A 26,167-nucleotide genomic window follows, 5' to 3' on the forward strand; every position below is an offset into this window, starting at 1 on the left:
GAAGTTTTAGATGGATGAGTTCTTATCACTCTTAGAAAAGATTTATTGCTATCATTACATAGAATTTATAAAACTTAATCCATTAATTTTAGATATATACTTAACAATTCATGTACATGCTTGTACAATTTAGAAGGGACATTTATAACATTTGTAAACGTTCTTTTCTCTTTTAGTTGTTGAGAACTGAGATTGTATTAGATATAAACATTTCTAAATTGCACTAGATTTTACAAACATTTTGTTTTCCTTTCCTCTTCTGAATTCTTTGAATTTCCTTTATTTTTTTCTACTATTGTATTTTAAAAGAGAAATAATTTAACTAAAATAGTAAAGATGTTGGTGCCCAAACATTGACATTTTAAAACGTGTTCAACCTGCACTTTTACTAAGTCAATCATTGCTAGAAAATGCTTCTCTTTCAATTGATACAAGTTTTTCAATGGCTTTAGGTAATGATAAGTTTGTGAACAATTTAAGATGAAAAATTTCAAAACTTTTTTAGAAAACTTATATCAGTAGAGTAGAATAAACTCTAGTTCTCTTCAAATTTATTGTCACTGGTCTCATAGACATTCTGAGACTGAGTAGGGATAGATTTGTCATTCCTGAGGTTCTATTTACAGATGTTTAATGTGTTTGGTTTAAGCCCAGATTGAATTCAATTTTGTCATCAAAAAGGTCTTTTCTTGTGGACTTTTTTTTTTAATTAAAAAACTGCTTTAGGATTTTGAAGACAGAGGACCTAAAATATTACTAAACTATCAAAATATTTTGTTATTCCTGAATTCTCCAATTTTCAGAACAAGAAAATAAATATTTTAGTAAAATTTAAAATAATTTTTCAGCATTCTCTTTTTTTCATTCTCACACATTTGTACGCAGCTTTCTCTTTCTTACTGTTATTCATATAGAAAAAATATTATAATGCATATTCACGGGGACATTATCAATAAAAATATTATTTAAAATTTAATTAGTAGTAATGGATAATATAAATTATGTTATAATACACACACATATATATATATATATATATATATAAATTTTATTTACTATTGTACCAGTGAATTTTTGAAAATAAATCTACAAGATGAATCAAAATTATTATTACACCAATCTTACAAATAAAAGAATCACTAAATATTTTGCCCAAGGTCACAGAGATATAGGTAAAGTTTCTATAAAGTTATTATTTTTTTTAATTTACAACGATGTTGGTTGCTTTCTCTTGGTATGTTCTTTTTTTTTTTTTTTTTTTTTTTTTCCGGCGGAACTTTTTTTATTTTACATAATTTTCAATTGTTACAATCTTTTCTGACACACATTGATTACATTAGATATTGAGTACCTTGTTCAAAATATTTTTCTGTAACCTTAGTCAATCATGATTAAGCTTTTAGGTTTTTACCTCAATCACTATGTACTAGGCGATGCAACTAGACTACATGACTCCTGACCTATTATTCCCTTTTTTCATATGACCTATTCAACTGCTTTCTTAAAAAACTTCCTTGATCCTTGGTCAAAACACACCTATTCTTATGTCTTTGTAATCTTTAACTAAGGGGCAGGCTTTACACCTCAACCCATTTGTCATTTATATTAACTATATGTTTTCCATTTTCATCATAAGTTTCTGTGTAAGGCAAAGGAGGGTCTATTGGTTGGTGAATGTATTTTCTTTTTTTTTTTTTAATTAATTTTTATTGTAGGTTGTTCAAAACATTACATAGTTCTTGATATATCATAATTCACACTTTGATTCAAGTGGGATATGAACTCCCATTTTTACCCCATATACAGATTGCAGAATCACATCAGTTGCACATTGATTTACATATTGCCATTCTGGAGTCTGTTGTATTCTGCTGCCTTTCCCATCCTCCACAATCCCCCCTCCCCCCTCCCCTCCCCTCTTCTCTCTCTACCCCCTCTACTGTAATTCATTTCTCCCCCTTATATTTTCCCTCCTTTCCCCTCCCTTCCTCTTGTATGTAATTTTGTATACCCCTGAGGGTCTCCTTCCATTTACATGCAATTTCCCTTCTCTCTCCCTTTCGCTCCCACCTCTCATCCCTGTTTAATGTTAATCTTCTTCTCATGCTCTTCTTCCCTACTCTGTTCTTAGTTACTTTCCTTATATCAAAGAAGACATTTGGCATTTGTTTTTAAGGGATTGGCTAGCTTCACTTAGCATAATCTGCTCTAATGCCATCCATTTCCCTCCAAATTCTATGATTTTGTCATTTCTTAATGCAGAGTAATACTCCATTGTGTATAAATGCCACATTTTTTTTATCCATTCGTCTATTGAAGGGCATCTAGGTTGGTTCCACAGTCTTGCTATTGTGAATTGTGCTGCTATGAACATGGATGTAGCAGTGTCCCTATAGTGTGCTCTTTTTAGGTCTTTAGGGAATAGACCGAGTAGTGGAATAGCTGGATCAAATGGTGGTTCCATTCCGAGCTTTCCAAGAAATCTCCATACTGCTTTCCAAATTGGCCGCACCAATTTGCAGTCCCACCAGCAATGTACAAGAGTACCCTTTTCTCCACATCCTCGCCAGCACTTGTTGCTGTTTGACTTCCTAATGGCTGCCAATCTTACTGGAGTGAGATGGTATCTTAGGGTGGTTTTGATTTGCATTTCTCTGACTGCTAGAGATGGTGAGCATTTTTTCATATACTTGTTGATTGATTGTATGTCCTCCTCTGAGAAATTTCTGTTCAGGTCCTTGGCCCATTTGTTGATTGGGTTATTCGTTATCTCCTTGTCTAATTTTTTTAGTTCTTTGTATATTCTGGATATTAGGGCTCTGTCTGAAGTGTGAGGAGTAAAGATTTGTTCCCAGGACGTAGGCTCCCTATTCACCTCTCTTATTGTTTCTTTTGCTGAGAAAAAACTTTTTAGTTTTAGTAAGTCCCATTTGTTGATTCTAGTTATTAACTGTTGTGCTATGGGTGTCCTATTGAGGAATTTGGAGCCCGACCCCACAGTATGTAGATCATAGCCAACTTTTTCTTCTATCAGACGCCATGTCTCTGATTTGATATCAAGTTCCTTGATCCACTTTGAGTTAACTTTTGTGCATGGCGAGAGAAAGGGATTCAGTTTCATTTTGTTGCATATGGATTTCCAGTTTTCCCAACACCATTTGTTGAAGATGCTATCCTTCTTCCATTTCATGCTTTTAGCCCCTTTATCAAATATAAGATAGTTGTAGTTTTGTGGATTGGTTTCTGTGTCCTCTATTCTGTACCATTGGTCCACCTGCCTGTTTTGGTACCAGTACCATGCTGTTTTTGTTACTATTGCTCTGTAGTATAGTTTGAAGTCTGGTATAGCTATACCGCCTGATTCACATTTCCTGCTTAGAATTGTTTTTGCTATTCTGGGTCTTTTATTTTTCCATATGAATTTCATGATTGCTTTCTCTATTTCTACAAGAAATGCCGTTGGGATTTTGATTGGCATTGCGTTAAACCTATAGAGAACTTTTGGTAATATCGCCATTTTGATGATGTTACTTCTACCTATCCATGAACAGGGTATATTTTTCCATCTTCTAAGATCTTCTTCTATTTCTCTCTTTAGGGTTCTGTAGTTTTCATTGTATAAGTCTTTCACCTCTTTTGTTAGGTTGATTCCCAAGTATTTTATTTTCTTTGAGGATATTATGAATGGGGTGGTTGTCCTCATTTCCATTTCAGAGGATTTGTTGCTGATATACGGGAATGCCTTTGATTTATGCGTGTTGATTTTATAGCCTGCCACTTTGCTGAATTCATTTATTAGCTCTAATAGTTTCTTTGTAGACCCTTTTGGGTCTGCTAGGTATAGAATCATGTCATCTGCAAATAGTGATAATTTGAGTTCTTCTTTTCCTATTTTTATGCCTTTAATTTCTTTCGTCTGTCTAATTGCTCTGGCCAGTGATTCGAGAACTATGTTGAACAGAAGTGGTGAGAGAGGGCATCCCTGTCTTGTTCCAGATTTTAGAGGGAACGCCTTCAATTTTTCTCCATTCAGAATGATGCTAGCCTGAGGCTTAGCATAGATTGCTTTTACAATGTTGAGGTATGTTCCTGTTATCCCTAGTTTTTCTAGAGTTTTGAACATAAAGGGATGCTGTACTTTGTCGAATGCTTTTTCCGCATCTATCGAGATGACCATATGGTTCTTATTTTTAAGCCTGTTGATGTGGTGAATAACATTTATTGATTTCCGTATATTGAACCAACCTTGCATCCCAGGGATAAATCCTACCTGATCATGGTGCACAATTTTTTTGATATGTTTTTGTATCCGGTTCGCCAGAAGTTTATTGAGGATTTTTGCATCTAGGTTCATTAGAGATATTGGTCTGTAGTTTTCTTTCTTTGAAGAGTCTTTGTCTGGTTTAGGAATCAGGGTGATGTTGGCCTCATAGAATGAATTTGGAAGTTCTCCCTCTTTTTCTATTTCCTGAAATAGCTTGAAAAGTATTGGTGTTAATTCCTCTTTAAAGGTTTTGAAAAACTCTGCTGTATACCCATCCGGTCCTGGGCTTTTCTTAGTTGGTAGTCTTTTGATGGTATCTTCTATTTCCTCAATTGATATTGGTCTGTTTAGGTTGTCAATATCCTCCTGACTCAATCTGGGCAAATCATATGACTTAAGAAATTTATTGATGCCTTCACTATCTTCTATTTTGTTGGAGTATAAGGATTCAAAATAATTTCTGATAATCTTCTGTATTTCTGAAGTGTCTGTTGTGATATTGCCTTTTTCATCCCGTATGCTGGTAATTTGAGTTCTCTCTCTTCTTCTCTTTGTTAGCGTGGCTAAGGGTCTGTCGATTTTATTTATTTTTTCAAAGAACCAACTTTTAGTTTTGTCAATTTTTTCAATTGTTTCTTTCGTTTCGATTTCATTAATTTCAGCTCTGATTTTAATTATTTCTTGTCTTCTACTTCTTTTGCTGTTGTTTTGCTCTTCTTTTTCTAGGATTTTGAGTTGAAGTATTAGATCATTTATTTGTTGGTTTTTTCTTTTTTTTTAGGAATGAACTCCAAGCAATAAATTTTCCTCTTAGAACTGCTTTCAATGTGTCCCATAGATTCCGATATGTTGTGTCTGTGTTTTCATTTATCTCTAAGAATTTTTTAATTTCCTCCTTGATGTCTTCTATAACCCATTGATCATTCAGTAACCTATTGTTCATTCTCCAAGTGATGCATGATTTTTCCTTACTTCTTTTATTGTTGGTTTTCAATTTCATTCCATTATGATCAGATAATATGCATGGTATTATCTCTACTCCTTTATATTGTCTAATAGTTGCCCTGTGACATAATATATGATCTATTTTTGAGAAGGATCCATGTGCTGCTGAGAAAAAAGTGTAACTGCTTGATGTTGGGTGGTATATTCTATATATGTCAATTAAGTCTAGGTTATTAATTGTGTTATTGAGCTCTATAGTTTCCTTATTCAATTTTTGTTTGGAAGATCTGTCCAGTGGTGAGAGAGGTGTGTTGAAGTCTCCCATGATTATTGTATGGTGGTCTATTAGACTCTTGAACTTGAGAAGAGTTTGTTTGATGAACATAGCTGCACCATTGTTTGGGGCATATATATTTATGATTGTTATGTCTTGTTGGTGTATGGTTCCCTTGAGAAGTATGTAGTGTCCCTCTTCATCCCTTTTGATTAACTTTGGCTTGAAATCTATTTTATTTGAAATGAGTATGGACACTCCTGCTTGTTTGCGAAGTCCATATGAGTGATATGATTTTTCCCAACCTTTCACCTTCAGTCTATGTATGTCTTTTCCTATCAGATGCGTCTCCTGAAGGCAGCATATTGTTGGGTCTTGTTTAGTGATCCATTCTGCTAGCCTGTGTCTCTTAATTGGTGAGTTTAAGCCATTAACATTTAGAGTTATTATTGAGATATGGTTTGTTCTTCCAGCCATATTTGTTTATTTATGTTACTAAACATGGTTTGTTTTCCTCTTTGATTATTCCCCCCCACCTTTACTGTACTACCTCCCGCTGTTGGTTTTCATTGATATTTTCCATTTCCTCTTCCTGTAATATTTTGCCAAGGATGTTTTGAAGAGCTGGTTTTCTAGCTGCAAATTCTTTTAACTTTTGTTTATCATGGAAGGTTTTAATTTCATCTTCCATCCTGAAGCTTAATTTCGCGGGATACACAATTCTTGGTTGGAACCCCTTTTCTTTCAGTGTTTGAAATATGTTATTCCAGGATCTTCTAGCTTTCAGAGTCTGTGTTGAAAGATCAGCTGTTATCCTGATTGGTTTACCCCTAAATGTAATCTGCTTCCTTTCTCTTGTAGCTTTTAAAATTCTCTCCTTATTCTGTATGTTGGGCATCTTCATTATAATGTGTCTAGGTGTGGCTCTCTTATGATTTTGCACATTCGGCGTCCTGTAGACTTCTAGGATTTGGGATTCTGTCTCATTCTTCAAGTCTGGGAAGTTTTCTCGTATTATTTCGTTGAATAGATTGCTCATTCCTTTGGTTTGGACCTCAATACCTTCCTGTATCCCCATGACCCTTAAGTTGGGTCTCTTTATGTTATCCCATATTTCTTGAATGTTCTGCTCATGGTTTCTTAACAGCTTTGCTGAGCTGTCTATGTTCTTCTCCAGTTGAAATACTTTGTCTTCATTGTCTGATGTTCTATCTTCTAAGTGTTCTACTCTGCTGGTAGTATTCTCAATTGAGTTTTTAAGTTGGTTTATTGTTTCCTGCATTTCCAGGATTTCTGTTTGTTTGTTTTTTATAACCTCTATCTCCCTGTATAATTGATCTTTTGCTTCTTGGATTTGTTTGTGTAATTTATTGTCGAAGTGGTCGAAGTGGTCTTTCATTGTCTGATTTTGCTGTCTAATGTCTTCCTTGAGACTCCAGATCATCTGAAGCATGTATATCCTGAATTCTTTATCTGACATTCCATCTGCTGCAGATATTACCTCTTCTAAAGTTGAGTTGACCTGCATTGCTTGTGGTCCTTTCTTTCCTTGTCTTTTCATACTGATCGCGTTTCTTTCTGCTTGGTGAAACTGTTGTGTTATTGATTTTTCCCCCTATATATTTATATTGCTCTTGTATAGCTGCAAAGTCTCCCTCGCAGGCTTTGGCGGTGGCTCTGCCCCTCCTCCAATTGAGGCAATGTGCCTTCCATGCCAGGAGGCCGCTGTACCTGTACTTTCGATGGGCCTGTTCTTTCGGTGGTCACAGGTCCGCCTACCTTGCAGGCGTGAGCAGCGGCTTTGCCCCTCCGCTGGCCACTAGGCCTGTTTTGTCTGTCGGTTGCAGATCTGTCTACCTAAAAGGCGCTGGTGGCGGCTCTGCCCCTCCCCCGACCGTGGCGATGTATCTGGCGGGCCACTGGGCCTGTTTTGTCAGTGGTCACGGTTCCGTCTACCTTGCACACGTGTGGAGCAGCTGTTTCATTAGTGCCTGGGCACACTCTCCTTGTTTGCCTCCCTCAGGCCCTAAGTTTGTAGAGCTTGGGGCTGAGAACCCCCAGCAAATTTGCTTACCTTCTGGTAGCCACGCCCCCGTATCTGGTGCTAGAGACCTCAGTTGTCAGCACTGGTGGGGGCTGTAGCTGGGAGACCCGCGCCGCGCGGCTCCCGCCGGCTCCTGCGTCAGCGCCGCCTCAGCTCCCGCCGGTTCCCGTGCCGCTGCCGCGGTTCCCGCCAGCTCCGTCCGGCTCCCTCGCCGCTCCTGCTAATTTAGAGTCCGCTGGGAAGGAATCTCTTTGGCCGATCTTTGGTGACTTCCCCTCTCTGCTATGGCGGGCCCCTGGCTCCTTGCAGGAGTGACCGAAGGGAGAGGTGGAACTGGCTTGTCTCTGGTCTGATACAATCTCTGGTTTTAGATCCCAGTTCGCTAATTCATAGAGGCTTGGTTAGATTTCCTTCCCATCCTCTCAAGGGGGGGAGCCCTTTCCTGGGTGGGCAGGGCCGTTAGCAGAGCCGGAAGGGCACGTGCCTTCTGTCGGGCCAGGCGGGGACCCTTCTGGCTGCGCTGGGCCGCCGGGGGCGCCCACAGAGCCAGGCAGATGGCGCCCGCGTGGCTAAGAGCCGGGCGGGGTAACCCTTCGCAGAGCGGGCGGGCCGCCAGGAGTGCCGGGATGGAGGGAGCTGTCTGCCGGCCAGGCAGGGACCCTTCTCGACGAGCAGGGCCGCTGGGGGTGCTTGTAAAGCCGGGCGGCTGCAGCCTCGTGGCTAAGAACCAGGCGGGCGGGGTGGCTGTTTGCAGAGCAAGAGTGGAATGGCGGGAGCTGTCTGCCGGTAGGGCGGGGACCCTTCTCGCCGAGCAGGGCCGCCGGGGGTGCTTGCAAAGCCAGGTGGCTAAGACCCAGGCGGGCGGGGTGGCTATTTGCAGGGCGAGAGCGGGGCCGCCAATGTAGCCGGGATGGTGGAAATTGTCTGTCGGCCAGGCAGGGACCCTTCTCGAGGAGCAGGGCCGCCGGGGGCGCTTGTAAAGCCGGGCGGCTGCAGCCTCGTGGCTAAGAACCAGGCGGGCGGGGTGGCTGTTTGCAGAGCAAGAGCGGGATGGCTGGAGCTGTCTGCCGGCCTGGCGGGGACCCTTCTCGCCGAGCAGGGCCGCCGGGGGCGCTTGTAAAGCCGGGTGGTTGCAGCCGCGTGGCTAAGACCCAGGCGGGCGGGGTGGCTGTTTGCAGGGCAAGAGCGGGACCGCCAGGGTAGCCGGGATGGCGGAAGCTGTCTGTCGGCCGGGCAGGGACCCTTCTCGCCGAGCAGGGTCGCCGGGGGCGCTTGTAAAGCCGGGCGGCTGCAGCCTCGTGGCTAAGAACCAGGCGGGCGGGGTGGCTGTTTGCAGAACAAGAGCGGAATGGCGGGAGCTGTCTGCCGGTACGGCGGGGACCCTTCTCGCCGAGCAAGGCTGCCGGGGGCGCTTGTAAAGCCGGGTGGCTGCAGCCGCGTGGCTAAGACCCAGGCGGGCGGGGTGGCTGTTTGCAGGGCAAGAGCGGGACCGCCAGGGTAGCCGGTATGGCGGAAGCTGTGTGTCGGCCGGGCAGGGACCCTTCTCGCCGAGCAGGGTCGCCGGGGACGCTTGTAAAGCCGGGCGGCTGCAGCCTCGTGGCTAAGAACCAAGCGGGCGGGGTGGCTGTTTGCAGAACAAGAGCGGAATGGCGGGAGCTGTCTGCCGGCAGGGCGGGGACCCTTCTCGCCGAGCAGGGTCGCCGGGGGCGCTTGTAAAGCCGGGCGGCTGCAGCCTCGTGGCTAAGAACCAAGCGGGCGGGGTGGCTGTTTGCAGAACAAGAGCGGAATGGCGGGAGCTGTCTGCCGGCAGGGCGGAGACCCTTCTGGCCGAGCAGGGTCGCCGGGGGCGCTTGTAAAGCCGGGTGACTGCAGCGGCGTGGCTAAGAACTAGCCGGGTGGGGTGGCTGTTCGCCGAACGAAAGCAGGGCCGCCAGGGTAATCGGGATGGCGGGAGCTGTCTGCTGGCTGGGCGGGGACCCTTCTGCCGCGCTGCTCTGGGCCGCCTGCCGCTTGCAGAAGCGGCGGGTGGCCGCGGGATTGGACTCTGAGCCCGCGCTGCCGGTCAAGTTTCACTTGTCTGGGGCAAACTGTCACGTCTAATAAACTTACTAATTCTCGGCAGGTCTCCTTTCAACGGAATTTTGCTAGAAGATCCTCAGTAGGTAGAATGTAGCTGTTTTAATTGGTGTTTCTGATCCCGTTAATGTGGAGATATTGAAAGTGCAGCTTCCTCGCCGGCCGCCATGTTGGATCCTCTCTTGGTATGTTCTTTACATACTACATTATTTGTCTATTATTACATTTGCTTAAGAAATAAAATCATGGGCTGGGGGATTTGGCTCAAGTGGTAGCGCGCTCGCCTGGCATGCGTGCGGCCCGGGTTCGATCCTCAGCACCACATACAAAACAAAGATGTTGTGTCCGCCAAATACTAAAAAATAAATATTAAAGTTTTTTAAAAGAAAAAAAAAGAAATCAAATCATATGCAATTAGGTGCAATTAGATGGCATTTCAAGGAAAAAGCATACAGGATCATTATTTAAACAATTCTATGTCTAAATCTAATTATGTAATCTACAGTTAGGTGATTGTGTATGTATATGCATATACACATTCTGAATATTAAATGTAAACTTTTTAAAAAAAGTAGTATAATTATTTAGGTGGGCTCAAGGATACAATTTTGAGTTCTTAAAATGTTTAATAATTCATATCAATTTATTCTTAAACATTTTATATTTCTAGCATTCTAGTGCTGCAGTCCGGCTGCACCAAACTAACGGGGGGGGGGGGGTGACGAGCAACTTGTGTACATTGATACAGCAGGAGTGGGAGCCGTTTATTGTAGGACAGGAGAGGTATATATACATTCCACACAGCTTATCTTAATTAACGTAAACTAGATACAAGAGTCAACCAATAAGGAATCTCCACACTTAATGGCTCTCTGGCATTACTTCACAAACCACTCCCTCTGGCAAAATGCCAGGCGCCAACTTGACTTGTTTACAGACCCTAACATTCTAGTATTTAAATTTTTTAATTTGTTCTTTCTAGGTATACATGACAGTAAAATATATTTTGACATATTATACATACATGAAGTATAACTTCCCATTTTTTTGGTTTACAATGTGGAGTTATAGTGGTTGTATATTCATATAAGAACATAGGGAAATTATGTCCAAATTATTCTGTGGTCTTTCCTATTCCCATCTCTCCCTTCCCTTCATTCTCATTTATCTAATCCAATGAACTTCTAGTATTTTTAAGCTCCAATTATTACCTGTCATATACAAATGATCTTTATAAATAGTTGAATGTTGAGCTCTTACACAATTTTTTTGTTATCTGAAGACTTATTGCTTTAAATATAAAATGTATTTCAAAAGTAAATTTGTAAAAATTTATTTCATCTTTTTTTAAAAAAAAATTCACATTGCTGAAAGTTTTCATGATATTTATAATTTGTTCATTCATTTAATATATTTGATTATATCATATTTTCTCAGTAAATTAAAACATTATTTATATTCTTTTAAGTAAATATATCTCTCTTGATAGTTTCATTAATGCTTCTGAATTTTCTAAAAGGGAAAAATTGAAGGAAACTATATAAATTTGATCACTAAAATTCCACCTTAGATCATTACCTGTAATATTCCTTTTTTCCCAAGGGATTTTGGGAAAGCATCATTTGTGCATTCTATGAATATGTAAATATATTTTTTACTGTGGGTACCATCTCTTGTCATCTGTTTTATTTCTTAATCTGTGTTGTACAGGTAGTGCCATTAAGATGCTTCATATGCATCAAAAGTAGGACACCCAGAAGATGATGGCAGTGTAATTTCATAGTACATAATAAACGATTCAACTTTTGCACAGCTGAAGATTACTTCAGAGTTCTGAATTAATCTGAATGACCCCAGCTTTATTGCTGTTGAGATTCTAGAAATGATAAAATGTCAAGTCATTGAAAATAAACCGACAGAACCTAAACAATCTGACGTGACTAATGCACAGTTTCTCTGGCTTTTTCCATACTCTGTAGCTTCTATTACCAGCTGCAGTATTTTACAGAGCAATGCTTGTCTTAATGAACATGCACATCTTTCACCTTATTGAAATATATGTCTCTTATGTAAAGAACAGAAAATCTACTGTTCTGTGTATTTGAGTTTTACATGCACTAAAACCTCGATGCACAGAAGAAATGTAAGTGATAAATAATTTCTTTATTATGTCTTAATTTTAAGGGATACAGATTAGTCAAATGCTGTTACATCAACCATATATGAACAATGCCACTCTGAATTTACCACAAGTTTTCCAAAGCCATTAAATATTAATGAAATTTGTGAGAATGCTCTGAGATGACAATTCTCAAAAAGAACTGCTTAGGTAACTTATAACTTATATTGACAGAGTACTACAAAGTATAGCTATCTTCACATTTATTGTTAATGGCCTCATAAAGTGTTCTTTTTTAAAGCATAAAATTCACATCTCAGCATAGTGTCTTCAAGGGGGGTTATTTCATCTCTAGTCTGCATTATTTGGTACCCTTCAAAGTTTAAAGTGCTTTTTCTCACAATAGAGGGTCTCAGTTCTGGCTAGACTTTCCATACTCACTAACCATTATCCAGTAGACATGACTCAAGTCTTTATTATTTTTCTCAATATACAATTTATTTATTTTTGCTTCTATACTTTTCAAATAAAAAGCTACCTTATGAAATCTAATACGCAACTTGAAGCTGCTCTCACTGAATATATTGGAAAGTGTCTGCAGAAATACCCTATGCTCTTTATATCCTCCTATTTCCCTAAAGATATCATCCAACACCTGCCCTGCACTCCTCAGGGAGGTATCCTCACCAACCCAACAGAAATCCCCTGTATAGAGCATCATGCTATTGCTCTCAAATCAATTTTTATCCCTTTAATTTGTAATGTTTAACAATAAATTTCCTAACTAAATATCCTATTAGAGGGAGATTTATAGTACTCATTCAACTTAAACCTCCATTTCTCTATTTTTTCAGCAAAAAATTTAAGACTCTAACACTGATGGACCATGAGATTGGACTGTGACTAATCATACCATCAATTTAAGGCTTTTATTGTTTCTACTGATTTTTATCCCAATCACACAGTGAGAATCAAATGTTGTAGACTCACTTCCTAATAAATCATATTTACATTAAATTGACATTAAAAATTTTAAAAGGGGGATTCCACTTCTTGGGTCCCCTTCTTCCTCCGGGAGAAGTCTTTTGTGATGTTCTTTAATAAACTTCTAATTTCTACTCTGAAAAAAAAAATTCAAAAGGAAGTGAAAAATATCTCATATATTCTGTGCTCTGTTCCTTTTCTCTGAAATTTCTCTTTGAGAAGTTGAGTAAAACTTGAGTGACTATGCTCCATGCCTTACTGCCACACTAAAAATAAATTCAAGCATCTTCATGCTTGCTCAAAACTCAGGAGTCCCTCAAATCTGTACTTATTGAGAAATATTTGTGATCTGAAGAATGTAGGTGACAATGGTCACATTAATTTCTACTAGGTACTTGTCACTTTTTGATAAAAGACAGATTGCCCTTGAATGTCCCACTTCCCACTTTATCCTTCTTGGAGACAATTGGGCAACATTTAATCCTTTCATTTTTGATTTTTCTAGTTGATCTGGTGGCCTAGGTTTCAAACCCTGCTTAGAATTTAGTGAACATTGAACATCTGGCAGCAACTGTGTTGTTTGGCAAATAAAACCTAATGAAAACAATACTAGTTTATGAGAAATGGCTACTTTGATCAATTACTATGACTTTCATTAAATATGATTCCTTAAAAAAGTCTATATTAATGCTCCAACATTGTCAATACAAAGTTTTATTATCATTTGTTTGTATTGTATATTTACTTATTTAAATTGTATATGGTGTATTCTTTTAGAAAGTCATCTTACATGTATAATACTAAACAATTAATTACTTACTCACAATTATTTTAGGTCAGTATAAACTATACCTTCTAGTGGGACACAGTGGCTCATGCCTGTAATCCCAGCAGCTCAGGTGACTGAGACAGGATCATTGCAAATTCAAAGTCAGCCTCAGCAAAAGCAAGGCGCTGATCAACTTGGTGAGACCTTGTCTCTAAATAAAATACAAAATAGGGCTGAGGATGTGGCTAAGTGGTTGAGTGCCCCTGAATTCAATATCTGGCACCAACCCCAAATATATATATATACCTTCTTTCTTGTGCATCAAATAAACAAGATATAGGTGGATATTTAGCCCTCTTAAGACAGAATGTGTGTTCTATTGAGGTGATGTTCTTTCGATGTCAGTTAAAATAAGGCAGATTTCAAAATAATTTACAAGAAAAAATGGGAAATATTTGGGAGGTAGAGGGTAGCTGGCAAAATTTAACTGTTACCAGGGCTGATGATATTACCAAGTTTTGCCAACTGATTGTGAAATAACTATATATTCAATAAAAATAATTGGTAACGAAAAATGAAGTGACTTAATTTAATAGTTTTTCATGCCATCTTGAAGCAAATAATTATAATTTTAAAAAGTAATTTGTTGAGTGAACTTAACCATGCAAGAAAAGTGTTGAGTGCCATCATAACTCAATACTCACATATGTACTAGAATTCTAAAAGAACTTAATCACTGCACTTTGTTTGTCCATGGGAAAGTGACATTCAAAATTTATTTATAGAATTTGAAACTGGAATTCCAGTATCAAAATTAAACATTGAATTTCTTCATTCATTTTAGCATCTGCACTTTTAATTTCCTCCTTTTCTTTAAACTTTGATTTGAATATTATTGTTTACCCCATTAATATTCACTTTGATGAGATGTTCAAAAAATAGTATGTCCTATTTATTTTCTTTATCTTAAACTTTAAATTTTTGACAAAGGTTTTAAATTATGTCTACTATTTTCATAGTTCTGGAATATTTTCCACAGATAAGTATTCTTTTTTTTACATTTTTTTCTGATCCAGTACATATTTCATGTAATGTAAGTATTCTATTTGGTGGTAAAAATGATCATTTTAATTTTTTCTCCTTTAATGAGAAAAAGAAAAAAAAATTGGGGAGTTTAAACTTTATGTACTCAGTTTAAATATTAGAAAGTATTCCAAGTTAATATGTATTAAAAATGAGCTGACGCCTGGCATGCGCGCGGCTCTGGGTTTGATGCACCTCATACAAATAAAGATGTTGTGCCTGCCAAAAACTAAAAAATAAGTATTAAAAAAAATCTCTCTCTCTCTCTCTCTCTCTCTCTCTCTCTCTCTCTCTCTCTCTCTCCTCCTATTAAAAACATGAGCTGAATCTTTGTCTCCAATATGCCTTATTTAAATTCGTCGAGGTAGAATTTTGTATTAGTGTACAGCTTATTATTTCAGTTCATTGTAAGATAAATTCATAGTCATTGTAATGGATACTTTCTGGATACATAACCTTCAAATTCATAAATAACTATCCATCTATCTATTATCTATTTATTATCAATTTATTAATTATATATATATATATATATATATATATATATATATATATATATATATATATCTTATTATTGTTTTTTAGATTCTATTTTATTGGTATTGATTACTTTGGTGACAATTATGAAGACTTTTACCCTCACATAGAAGGTATACTTTGATATCCATCATATTAAAATATTTCCACACAGTAATTTTAATATAGCAGACTCTATTATTTATAATACCCATTTAAAAATCAAAAGCAGGTCTACTGAAGTGAAAATGAAGTTATTACATATAATCATAATCCTTGACAGCAAATTGCCTTTGCATTTTACTCTATAATGTTCCAAAATTGATTTACTTTGTGCAGTCTACATTTTTCAAACCTGATAATCTTCCTTTACTAGTTCACTGTCAATGCAAATTACATATATTTTATCAGGCATCTTCCATCTGAAAGTTCCTGAATCTTCTCCTGTTGGCTCAGCTATTGGAAAAATAAAAGCTCTGGATCCTGATTTTGGACAAAATGCGGAAATTGAGTAAACTATTGTTCCCGGAGATGGAGGGAATTTGTTTGACATCGTCACAGATGAGGATACACAAGAAGGAGTTATCAAACTGAAAAAGGTACATAAACGAAAGTTTTGACAGTTTACTATCTAAAAATAATTAAAGAAAATGAAAGAGTATAAGCAATTTTAATTTTCCTTTAATTAGTTATATTTTAAATAAAAAAGTTATAATTATGAAATATTCACTCCCACAGATAGTGTTATTCTATGATTTAACAAATATGGATTTATATTGAAAATTGAAGCCTAATAATTTGATAATGTACTTTTTTAACACTCTTATCAGAGTTTAATTTCTAATTAATTTTATAGCAATGTATGTACAAAAATGATCAATTTAAAAATGAAAAAAACAATCAATAACTTTTATCTTACCAAAGTTGATCTTGACATTTCATGACTTTTTGGAGAACACAGAGTATAAATATCTAAGTTAGCACATTATTGGTGAGAGTTGATATCACAGTGGAGAAACACTATTGTTGGTAAGTTTTATTCAGTGCAGAAGTGGAAGTAATAAGAAAGGATAATAATGGACTTGAGAATTCTGTAAGAAAAAAGCCTACAGAGACTTTTACTTTTATCAGTTAGGAAGTAAGACTAGAAATATCCCCAGTGAAGAGATCATTGAAATAATACAAGAAAGAGATTTAGATGCTAATAGTAGTGAAGATTGAGAGAATTGTGATTCTGGCCAAACTTTAGAGCAAGAGAAAGAAAGGGAGAGTGGAAAGAGCAGCGGAGGAGGACAGCAAAGTTGTTCAGACCCTTGAAAGAAATCGTTACTTGCCCAATATGTAGTTTTGTCTTTTATTGGGTAGTGGCACATGAAGGAGTGTGTAAATGTGAGAAAGAAACCTGATTCCATTAAAGGCATGTAGATTGCTTCCATTATAATGAAGAAAACAATGAATTTTGAGTAGTGAAGTATAGCAAAAAAGTGAATCTTATTAAATTTAGGTCTTCTTTCCCCCTCTCCTTGTACAATGTATACTCTCTTAACCCCAAACTGCAGTACATGTCATTTCTGTTACTATTTATGATCATTTCAACCCAGAAGAAATATTTTTGAAATCAGTGCTATTAATCAGTCTTTTCTTCTCATATTTGTTAGGAGCTCTGAATTTTAATAAGAAACACTATGAATTATAATGAAAATCATCATAAAAGTAAATGTAAGCTTCATATAGATAGTCATTTTGTTTTTATTCCCACAAATGTACATAAATTGTACTTAGTCCAGAAGTTAGTTAACACACATGATACCATCTAAAATTATGCATTAATGCTGAATTTGAGAAATACACAAAGAAAAAAGGTGTATGATTCTTGTGTATTTTTCTATTGTTATTTAGTATTTCTCTTTTCTACTCAGTAACATATCAGTGAATATTCTTATTAATTTTATGTAAAAGTATAATATTTAAATATTTTTCAAAATCAATCCAAATGAAACAACTGTAACAAATATTAATAAGCTAATAATACTAAAAATGGTAGAAAATATTTTACTATTTATGATCATAAATAGTATCTTAAAATTTAAAATTTAACCATTAAATTAATTAGATTTACAAAGTTAATCTGAGTGACAGAATTAATACTAAATTATGCATATCTACATTTAAATATTCTTTCATCTTGCTATTATAAAAGTATTTTATATTTATCAATGTAGTTTTATATATTTTATATTTACTTTTATAGACACCTATTTTTCATCCATGCCTGTAAGTAACTGATGATTAGATGTCAATCAGTAAAATCTTTATTTTTAAATATATTTGGAAAGAAATAGTGTTATATTTCTTTATTATTTTATGAAGTCAAAAATATAATGTTTTAAGGAAGTGTTGCAGTTATAAATTATAAAAAACTTAACTATTATTAATCAGTAAAAATGCATTTTCAGTTCAAGGAAAGATTCATAGTGAGTAGGTGGTACATCATTTTTTGTTTGAATTTTTGAGAATTAAAAAAAAAAATTATTGGATTGACTTTGAGATTTATAAAACTATGGAAATGCCTTATTAAAATTGAATTACATAATGCAGATAATCAATCTGAAAAATGTATCTCTAAAAAAGACAAAACAGTGTTTCCTCCTGAGGTAAATTAATCATTCATCTTACTGGCATAAAACTCCTTGTCCAAATAAATCTGTGATTATTCCTTTCCCTTCAACATTCAAGGGATATTTATGGTGTAGCCACCATGTCCCAGATCCATTTTGGACTCAAAGATAGACATTCCCTGTTCTCCAGCTCCATCCATTCAATTGGGAAAATCGGAAAATTAACACATGAAATATCTCTATCAGCAATGATAGATTCAAGCTGATAGACATAAATAAAGGTAAAGAGATTACAGGAATGTGAAAGGCAGTCTTATAGTAAAGGTCAAGAAGACTTTGGGGCTATGGTGAAATATAAGCATATTTCTGAAGAAAGACAGATGAACAACAACTGTGTACATTACATGTGTTCAGAAAAACTAACCAACAATTGCAAAATCTCTCTTTAAGGAGGGACTGATGGACAAAGAGACTGGAAAGCTCAGTGAATAAAAGAAATGTTGATTGAAGACAAGGTATTCAATGTCCCATGATGGAGGTCTTGTAGGTCAGGTCAAGGACTGTGAGCTTGGTAATAATGAGGGGAGTTATACGTAAATCACCTCTGTTCTAATAGAGTCAGTTTACTCTGTATGCTTTGAGGAAAATCAGACTTAAGCAAGTAAGACTTACTTAAGTAAGGCTGAGAAAAGCCCAGTGAAAAGATCACTGAAATTAATCCAAGAAACAGATTGAGAAGCTCATAGAAGTAAAGACTGCGAGAATTGGTGATTCTTGCTAAATTTAAAGAAACAGTCAAAACATATTGCTATAACTATTTTTATCATGTAGAAAATTACACCAAACAATTCAGTACTTACAAAGCCTGACAGAATACTTGGAGTCACTTTCAATGTTGTAACTTGCTGTGATCTCTAAATAAGGATCCACCAGGGGCAATCTCTACCTAGTAACCTATTCTGTTGAAAAAAAATGCAATCTATAGACTACATCTATTAAATCTAAGAAGTAAGTTTTGCAACACAATTTTTGAATTATCTAACATCTATCTATGTGTTGGATTGCATGAAATGTGCTTATGTACATATACATACACACACACACACACACACACACACACACACACACACACACATATATATATATATATATATATATATATATATATATATATATATCAAACATGGTGGTATGATTTTATGAAAAAGGAATAATGGAAAAATATTCAGCTGAATAAAGTGCATGGAAAACTCAAAATAAATTAAAATGACAGCTGTATTTAAAATACAGAATCCTTTTGGTTAAAGCTCACGTAATAAGACTATTCAAGCATTACATGCAGTAGGTTCTCAGAAAACTTTATCTTGCACTTATTGAAGAATGAAATGAGCAAAAATAAATATGAATGTAAACATCAACAGTAGTATTTTAATTTTCCATATGATCTTAAAATTATTTTTGACAGTTTCTCATTTTGTATCTCAGCATAGAATTGCAATGCAAGAATGATGAATTCTTACATAAATCATATTTTTAAGTATACTAAATACATTTAGGAAATCCATAAATATATATCCTACATATGAATACATAGCTGTATTTTAAAGATGAGTTATTTTAAATTTTTGGCTGACAAACTTTTAAGCAGCAGTAGAGGAATGAAATAATATATTCTTCAATTTAACAGAGCTTCTCTTTTTTTAACCTACTTAAAATACATTCAAATGCTCAATGTTCTGAAGCACATATTTTCAATGTTGTTTTATCTTCAAAATCTTTTATTTAGTTTTATTTTACTGTATATTTCTCTCCTTTTCCTCTGTAGGGTGAGGATATATAAAAATGAAACTCAGGTTTATATAAGCTGAGGAGAATGAAGAAAGGTGTCATTTCACTGTATTACGTTGAATTCAGAGTAAAATTAGAAAAATTTGTAAATCTCTCCAAAGCACACAATACTGGTAAAAACCCAAACCAACTCTTACTCTACTCTTGCATGTTACACTGAACAAAGTATACACAAATTAAAATTCTCTTATGTGTTTTTGAATAATATAGCAATACCAACACTAGAAAAACTAGAATAATGCTTCTGAAAGTTTCAATCACATCTTAAAATCTAGGAACTGGGATATATTTGCAATGAGAAAATCAGCTGTTTTTAAAAGCAACAAATTTCTTATATTTAAAAGACAAATAAACTATATCTTAGTAATTGCTCCCTATGAGAAAAATAAAAATAAAATATATACTCCTTGAATATAAAAATGAATAGGAATTTACATTAGTTAAAAAACTCTAAATGGATAAATATATTGAGAAACACTTTGGTTTGCTTGTTGCTGAATGAAAACTTAGGTAATTAAAACAGTAGAGTGAATACTTCAGTTATACAAAGAACAGTTTAATATCCTGCAGAATTTCAGAAAGAGTCCTGTACCATCTCTATAAAAATGTCTTTTAAGAACTACAAAGTAGTGGTGGCATCTGTTTAAAATGAAGAATGATGAAGTAGTGGCCTATTTACTATAAAATAAGGAAAACATTTTTTGAAATTAAAAAGTTTAACCAGTTTGATGTTATCTTAGCATATTTTTTATTTTGAATTTACATAACTAAAGATCACATTAAATGTAAAGTAGAAGGATTTTTAAATAGGAGATGAAATATTTGACTTTTCAACAGAACGCTTTTATAAATAGGCTGTGGCCTCAATTGGTTCCATTGGGCATCTATATTTTATATTTACTCATGAATCAGTAAAACTCATTAATTTTATCATTTTATATGACTGAGAATTATTTCCACACTATATTACTTGGTAACAGCACCATCATGTGGTAAATTTTAGAATATCTCTTAGGAATAAAATGAAAATAAATTGTAGACTAATTTATATGCTCAAAAAAATTAATAAAATTTAAAAATTCTATTTTTAGTAACTCTGACATTCCTAATTTCAGAGAAAGGGGTACTCCTAATGTTGTTTCTACAAATATTATGTTCCTGTTTTTTTCCAAATATTTGTCTTTCTCTTGTTTTTTTTTTTAATTTCTAAACCTTGTTTATATTGTTTAAATACCTTGCCCAACTTTTCTTAATAGATTTAACTCTAAATTAACCCCGAATTAACAAAACCAAGGCCAATTTTTCTACTGCTTTGCAGATTTTTCTATTTGAATATTTCTTAATGCTTTTTTCAACCTCAAAATGTATAAAGCCATATTCCTTCTTTTTCTCCAATAAACATGTGACCTGTCTTATTTTTGTCCTTTCTAGTTTTTTTAACAAAAATTCCAGAATGCTTCTTAGGTTTCTACCATTCCCTTAGACCTTTGTTTGCCAAAAACAGGGCATGAGCTTAGCCAGTGATTTCTTCTGAGCAGAAATTAATGTTGTGGCTTATATCCTTCTTTAATACTCCCTTCCAACACTGCTAAGTATTTGCCAGCTTCACCCCTTATCTTCCTTCAGGAACTCCATCCTGTGAATGAAGGGTGGGAACTATATCTGATTATCTTACTTAGACTTTTATCTGGTCCCCATTGCTGGAAAGGTCAAAAGCAGGCTGCATATTTTCTTTTACCAGCCTCTTTACACACTGTCACACACATGTACAAGCTCCTTTTCACCCACACCAAATTCACTGCAGGTGTCTACCTGAGTTGTTGAGCTGTTCCACATTCTCATGGAAGTCTCTTGCTCACAGGAATTTCAATACTTTCCTGTTACTTAGTATTATCTCCCTTGCTTATCATCAATGGTTTTTTTGAGCCCTTCTTCCCAAACTGGTTGTCTCTTACTTTATTTAACAAAATTTCAGCATTTCTGCAACAGCACTTATTGTACTTATGACACTCATTTATGACATATGTGATTTTTCTTATTTGAAGTCCTTTATCGTGTTTATGTTTTGTCCTGTTTGTTAAAGAAAATCTCTAAAATATATAGGGTATTAATGTTTTGTTGGATAAGACAAAAAACATTTCATGTTCACTTACGTACTACATAAAGTTCAAAATATTTTGCAAAGTATATAAGAAAAGCAGTGTTTTATTGATTTCATTAATGGGAAATTTGAAGTGCATGGAAGAAGGATACATTTTTCAAAATCACATGGCTTATTTTCAACTATGGTATATTTTGAAAAGCATATGCTTTCATTGCAATGAATAGTGATATGTGACAAAAAAAATAACTGGCCTCTCCAGATAGGAATGATTTATACTGTACATGTATGTGACACATATATTTCACTTAAGCATTTATAATACTTGATGAAACCTTTTGTCATTTTATGAAAATTATTATTGACAATGTGTAGCAAGAAGCCCTGACATTATTGCCTTTGTTTTGATTTATTTTGTCTTTGTTACTAGATTTGTTCCAGAAATTATTGTCACTGAAAAACAGACCTTGAACTAATGTCCATGGTCTTTCAGGTACTTGCAAAATGACCGTCAGAATATTTTCAGTATAAAAAAGACTGGAATGCAATAACTTTGCAAAGAAAAACTAAATGCATTTTAAATAAGTAGTTCTGTTGTAATATTTTTAGAGATAAGTTGGATGTAGTGTTTATTTTATTCTTTAAATAAAAATGGCAATTTTTTTATTTATAGTTATATAATTTTTAATTGTATAAGAAATACTGTGAACACTGTCAAAAGTAAAGCCTATATTTAAAATATCCACATTTTATTTTGTTGCATGCTTCTTCACAATAGGGACTTTCTCATGTGGTACAAGAACATCAATTATTCATCAAATCTTTGATTATTTTTAGTGAAATATTGAATTTAATTCCTTCTTCACTGGAGATTATATATATATAAGCTTTCCCATCTCTTCTCTCAGAGAGGAATTGACTTTATTGATCATAAAATTTACTCATGGAAAACTTGACTTTCTTTCAAAATAATATGTGTTCTGAACATCTTACCTTTATTGTTCAGCTGGTATATAAACTTGCTTTGGAAGAGTGTTTTTCTAGTGTATTTTCATCATGGTTCAGTCTGATTTAAATCTGTTTTCTAACTCCTTATCTTTAAAGGGACTAGTACATTTTGTAAAACATTACACTCCTCGCTCATTTGTGTCCCTTCACAGTTTTCTATTCTCTTGACTGTGAAGACCTACAAAGTGATTGAGTACAGCCTTAATGCCAAGGATACATTGTTTTTTGTTCATTTTTGGAGTATTCCCTTCACTGTGTTGGTAAAACTGATAGATGCTCATCATGAAAACTGCTGCAATAACATTATAGATGGGAAGATGGCTAAGCCACATCCCTGGTTCTTCACTGTCAGCTTTTCAGGCTGAATTGAAGGTGTGGGTTGAGGTTGCAATCTGATACAAGGTTGGAACTCTTTACCAAGCTAACTGGTTGCCTGCAGAATTAACTTTACTGAGGTTTTATGATTGTTTTGTAAATTCCTGGCTGAGATCAAGTCTCAGTCCTCATAGGTATCCTTTAGGCACTTGCCACACTGGCTCCTGTGCTCACATGTTCACTTGCTCAAGACCAGCCAGAGAAGCTGGGGATATAGCTCAGTTGGTAGAGTGCTTTCCTTGCGTGTACATGGCCCTGGGTTCAATCCCCAGCACCACCGAGAAAAAAAAAAAAAAGTCCAGCCAGAATCATTTGCACCATTTGCTAGGTCAGACATCTCCAAAATGTGTCTTCAGTCAATGTCAAATGATTAAGGGCCTTAGTTCTATATTCATATTAATTTTTCCACAGAACTGAACAAGTTGACAAGAGTAATATGCCATTTAATTCACAAGTCCCTCACACTAAGGAGCAGAATTATTACATAAAATGTTTGGGGACAATGGGGACAAAAACAGGGAGCATCTCAGAATTCTGTCTGCCACAGCTGTTCTTTTCCAGTTCTCATGTATCTGTAATTATAGGTACCTGTTTCCACTCAACATTATCTGGAAACAAGAGGAGGCCTAAAAGAGCCCAGGGGGTTATTCTGATATTTAATATTAAAAATAGCTTATCCTCCTTTTAAGTGAAAAAAAATTATTTGTCACTGAACATTTTATGTATATTTAATTATCTGGACTTCAGCAAAGAGTAAAGAAAGCAATGTAACAAAAAGAAGTAAAAGGTGATAATTTGACCCTTCTCTCACTTTGTATTCCAGAGAGAAACTAAATATGCCATTCTCCAATTCACCATAGTCACAGTCTTATGTAGCACAATTTCCTATATTGTGAATTGTTTTCCAAAAGTTCTGATCTTACTAATCTTTTGTTACAGAAAAATCCAAAGAAGTTGCTCAGTTAAACTCTCTTTAGTCAGTCTTTTTCTTATTTTTCTAGAAAGGCTCACTGAATTAAATATGCCCAGAGCAATGTCATAAAATTCTCAAAGTACTGTGTAAAAAATAAATATTTCAAATTTATTTAATCCCATCAAAAATAGAACCAATTTTCTAGCAATTACCAAAAAAAAATCTTTTCTGTTCTATAATTATATCAAATGTTAGAATTTTTGTCGATTACAAAATCTCCCTCCAAATATGGCTTTGGTCTGTCAGATGGGTGAGTACAGTCAAGTAGAGATGATTGGTGATTCTTTGCTCTTTCAGAGTTACACCATTTTGTGAATTTGCCTAAGGGTCAGAGTCGTGAAGAAGTCCACATCGAATATAATTGTGGCATTTCTCTTTCAATTTTCTCCTGTTCTTTGATCTTCGTAGGAAATAACTTTTTGGTTGCAAAAAAAAAAATCTAAATGTACAAAAAGGTTCTTTCATTTCACTCTCTATTTCCCTCACTGCCAAATTCTTACCTGTTGTGATAGGCCAGGACTTCTTTAAAAACATACATCATGTCTTATCTCCTAAAAATAAAAGTAAAATTAAAAAAGTGAAAAATGTTTCAGAAGTCTGTTTCTGTCTCTGGCTTGAAATCGGTTTACCAGTAAAGAGTCAAGTTCATCCAGACAGATGTAATGTATTATTAAGAGGAAAAATAAAACTATATATACAATATATAAGCTATATATACAAATATACACATTAGTACAGATAGTCAGAGGCATTTCAACATCTAGAGGAAAATTAGAGATGGGAAACAGTTGGTAAGAATGCCTACATTTTAGAATAGCCATGGATTTGGAGCCCAAAAGAGAATAAGTCTGAGCTGGGGCAACTCAGTTTGCTTTGAAATCAAGGACTCCAAAGTTGTTAAAATTAGATTGCTCTAAGATAGATGTTAGGGTTCACTGTCAGGAAAATACATTGTTTAACATTTATGGAGCACTTATTTTTTTACATGCAAGAAGAACTTTGTATTTTTTTTTAATTTGAATTAGCCAGTGTACTCTTTCAACTTACTTTTTTTCTCTTTTTTTCAGACAACTACTATGGTGTTTTAAATGAAATTTATTGCTTCTTCAAACTTCTCCATTAGACAACATGCCTTTATTTTATAATTTATTGAATGCTGAGAGAAAAAAAAATCTTATTTACCTTTGTACCTTTCTGTTTTTCCAAGGGGATATCTCTTGCCTTGCCAGAACCTTTTATATTTTAACTAATTCAATGCTGAAAGTTTTAATTTGTTATTTGTTTCTTCCTTTTTCCAAACGAAAGTTATTGTTGTAAAGAATTTAAATTATTACTAATTCACTACTCAGAAACTTACATAATAATTCAAACTTATATTCACCATTATAGTCCTTAATATTTAAAATATGTGTCCTGTCTTGTTTTGGTCTTATTTATTCGAAACTGTTCATTCTCACTATTTGTACTAATTTCTTCTTTTTGTTTTAAAAAACATTTTGACATATTTTTCTGGAAATTAGCTGTATTTTCTTGAGTCTGATTTCTTTCTCAAAGCATGAGAGTCAAGCTTTAGATGGGCCAAAATATCATCATGGGATTATCCTCTATCTATGCTTTCTTAGATATTTCATTTCTAATCATGGGACCAGTGGCCATATTATCAATTTTATTTCTATTTGTTTTACAAGAAATAAACATTTCTAACAGGAAAGTAATAAAAACTGAAAGAAATCAATGTTATGTGTTAACAGGTATGACTAAATTATCAGAAAGTCAAATAAATTATTTGCTTAGAACAAAGATAAAAATAGGAATAAGAATATAATGAACTTGATAAAATGAAGGGAATAATTAAAGGGGAATAAATGTATGTTCTCATGCATTAAAAATATTGTGAGGAGACTTACTTGATGCATATACAAGACTTATAACTGATTTTACCATAGCAGATTCCATTGAATTGTGAGAGTTTTTAAATACATAAGTGATTTTTTTCTCTTTTTCTCAGAAGAAATACATAAAATAATACTCATGTCTTTAAAAGTGAAAATAAACCTCCTTTAGTTTCCTCTGGTGTGCTAGATAAAGGAACAGATGCTGTCAAGGCAATTGGCAAATCATTGTGGTCACACTATAAGGAACTGCTTTAGCAAACAGAAACTTAAGGGTC

The 26,167-nt window shown here is 35.2% G+C and overlaps 1 protein-coding gene across 1 annotated transcript in view; it reads left to right on the forward strand.

Annotated features, from left to right (window-relative positions):
* LOC143387181 (cadherin-12-like) overlaps positions 1 to 26,167 on the forward strand; it is a 105,810-nt gene that overhangs the window by 26,082 nt on the left and 53,561 nt on the right. Inside the window, 1 exon segment of the mRNA XM_077108042.1 lies at positions 15,486 to 15,673. Within this exon segment, the coding sequence (XP_076964157.1) occupies positions 15,486 to 15,673 (188 nt within the window).

This window comes from Callospermophilus lateralis, unplaced genomic scaffold (genome assembly GCF_048772815.1).
Source record: "Callospermophilus lateralis isolate mCalLat2 unplaced genomic scaffold, mCalLat2.hap1 Scaffold_121, whole genome shotgun sequence".
NCBI lineage: Eukaryota > Metazoa > Chordata > Mammalia > Rodentia > Sciuridae > Callospermophilus > Callospermophilus lateralis.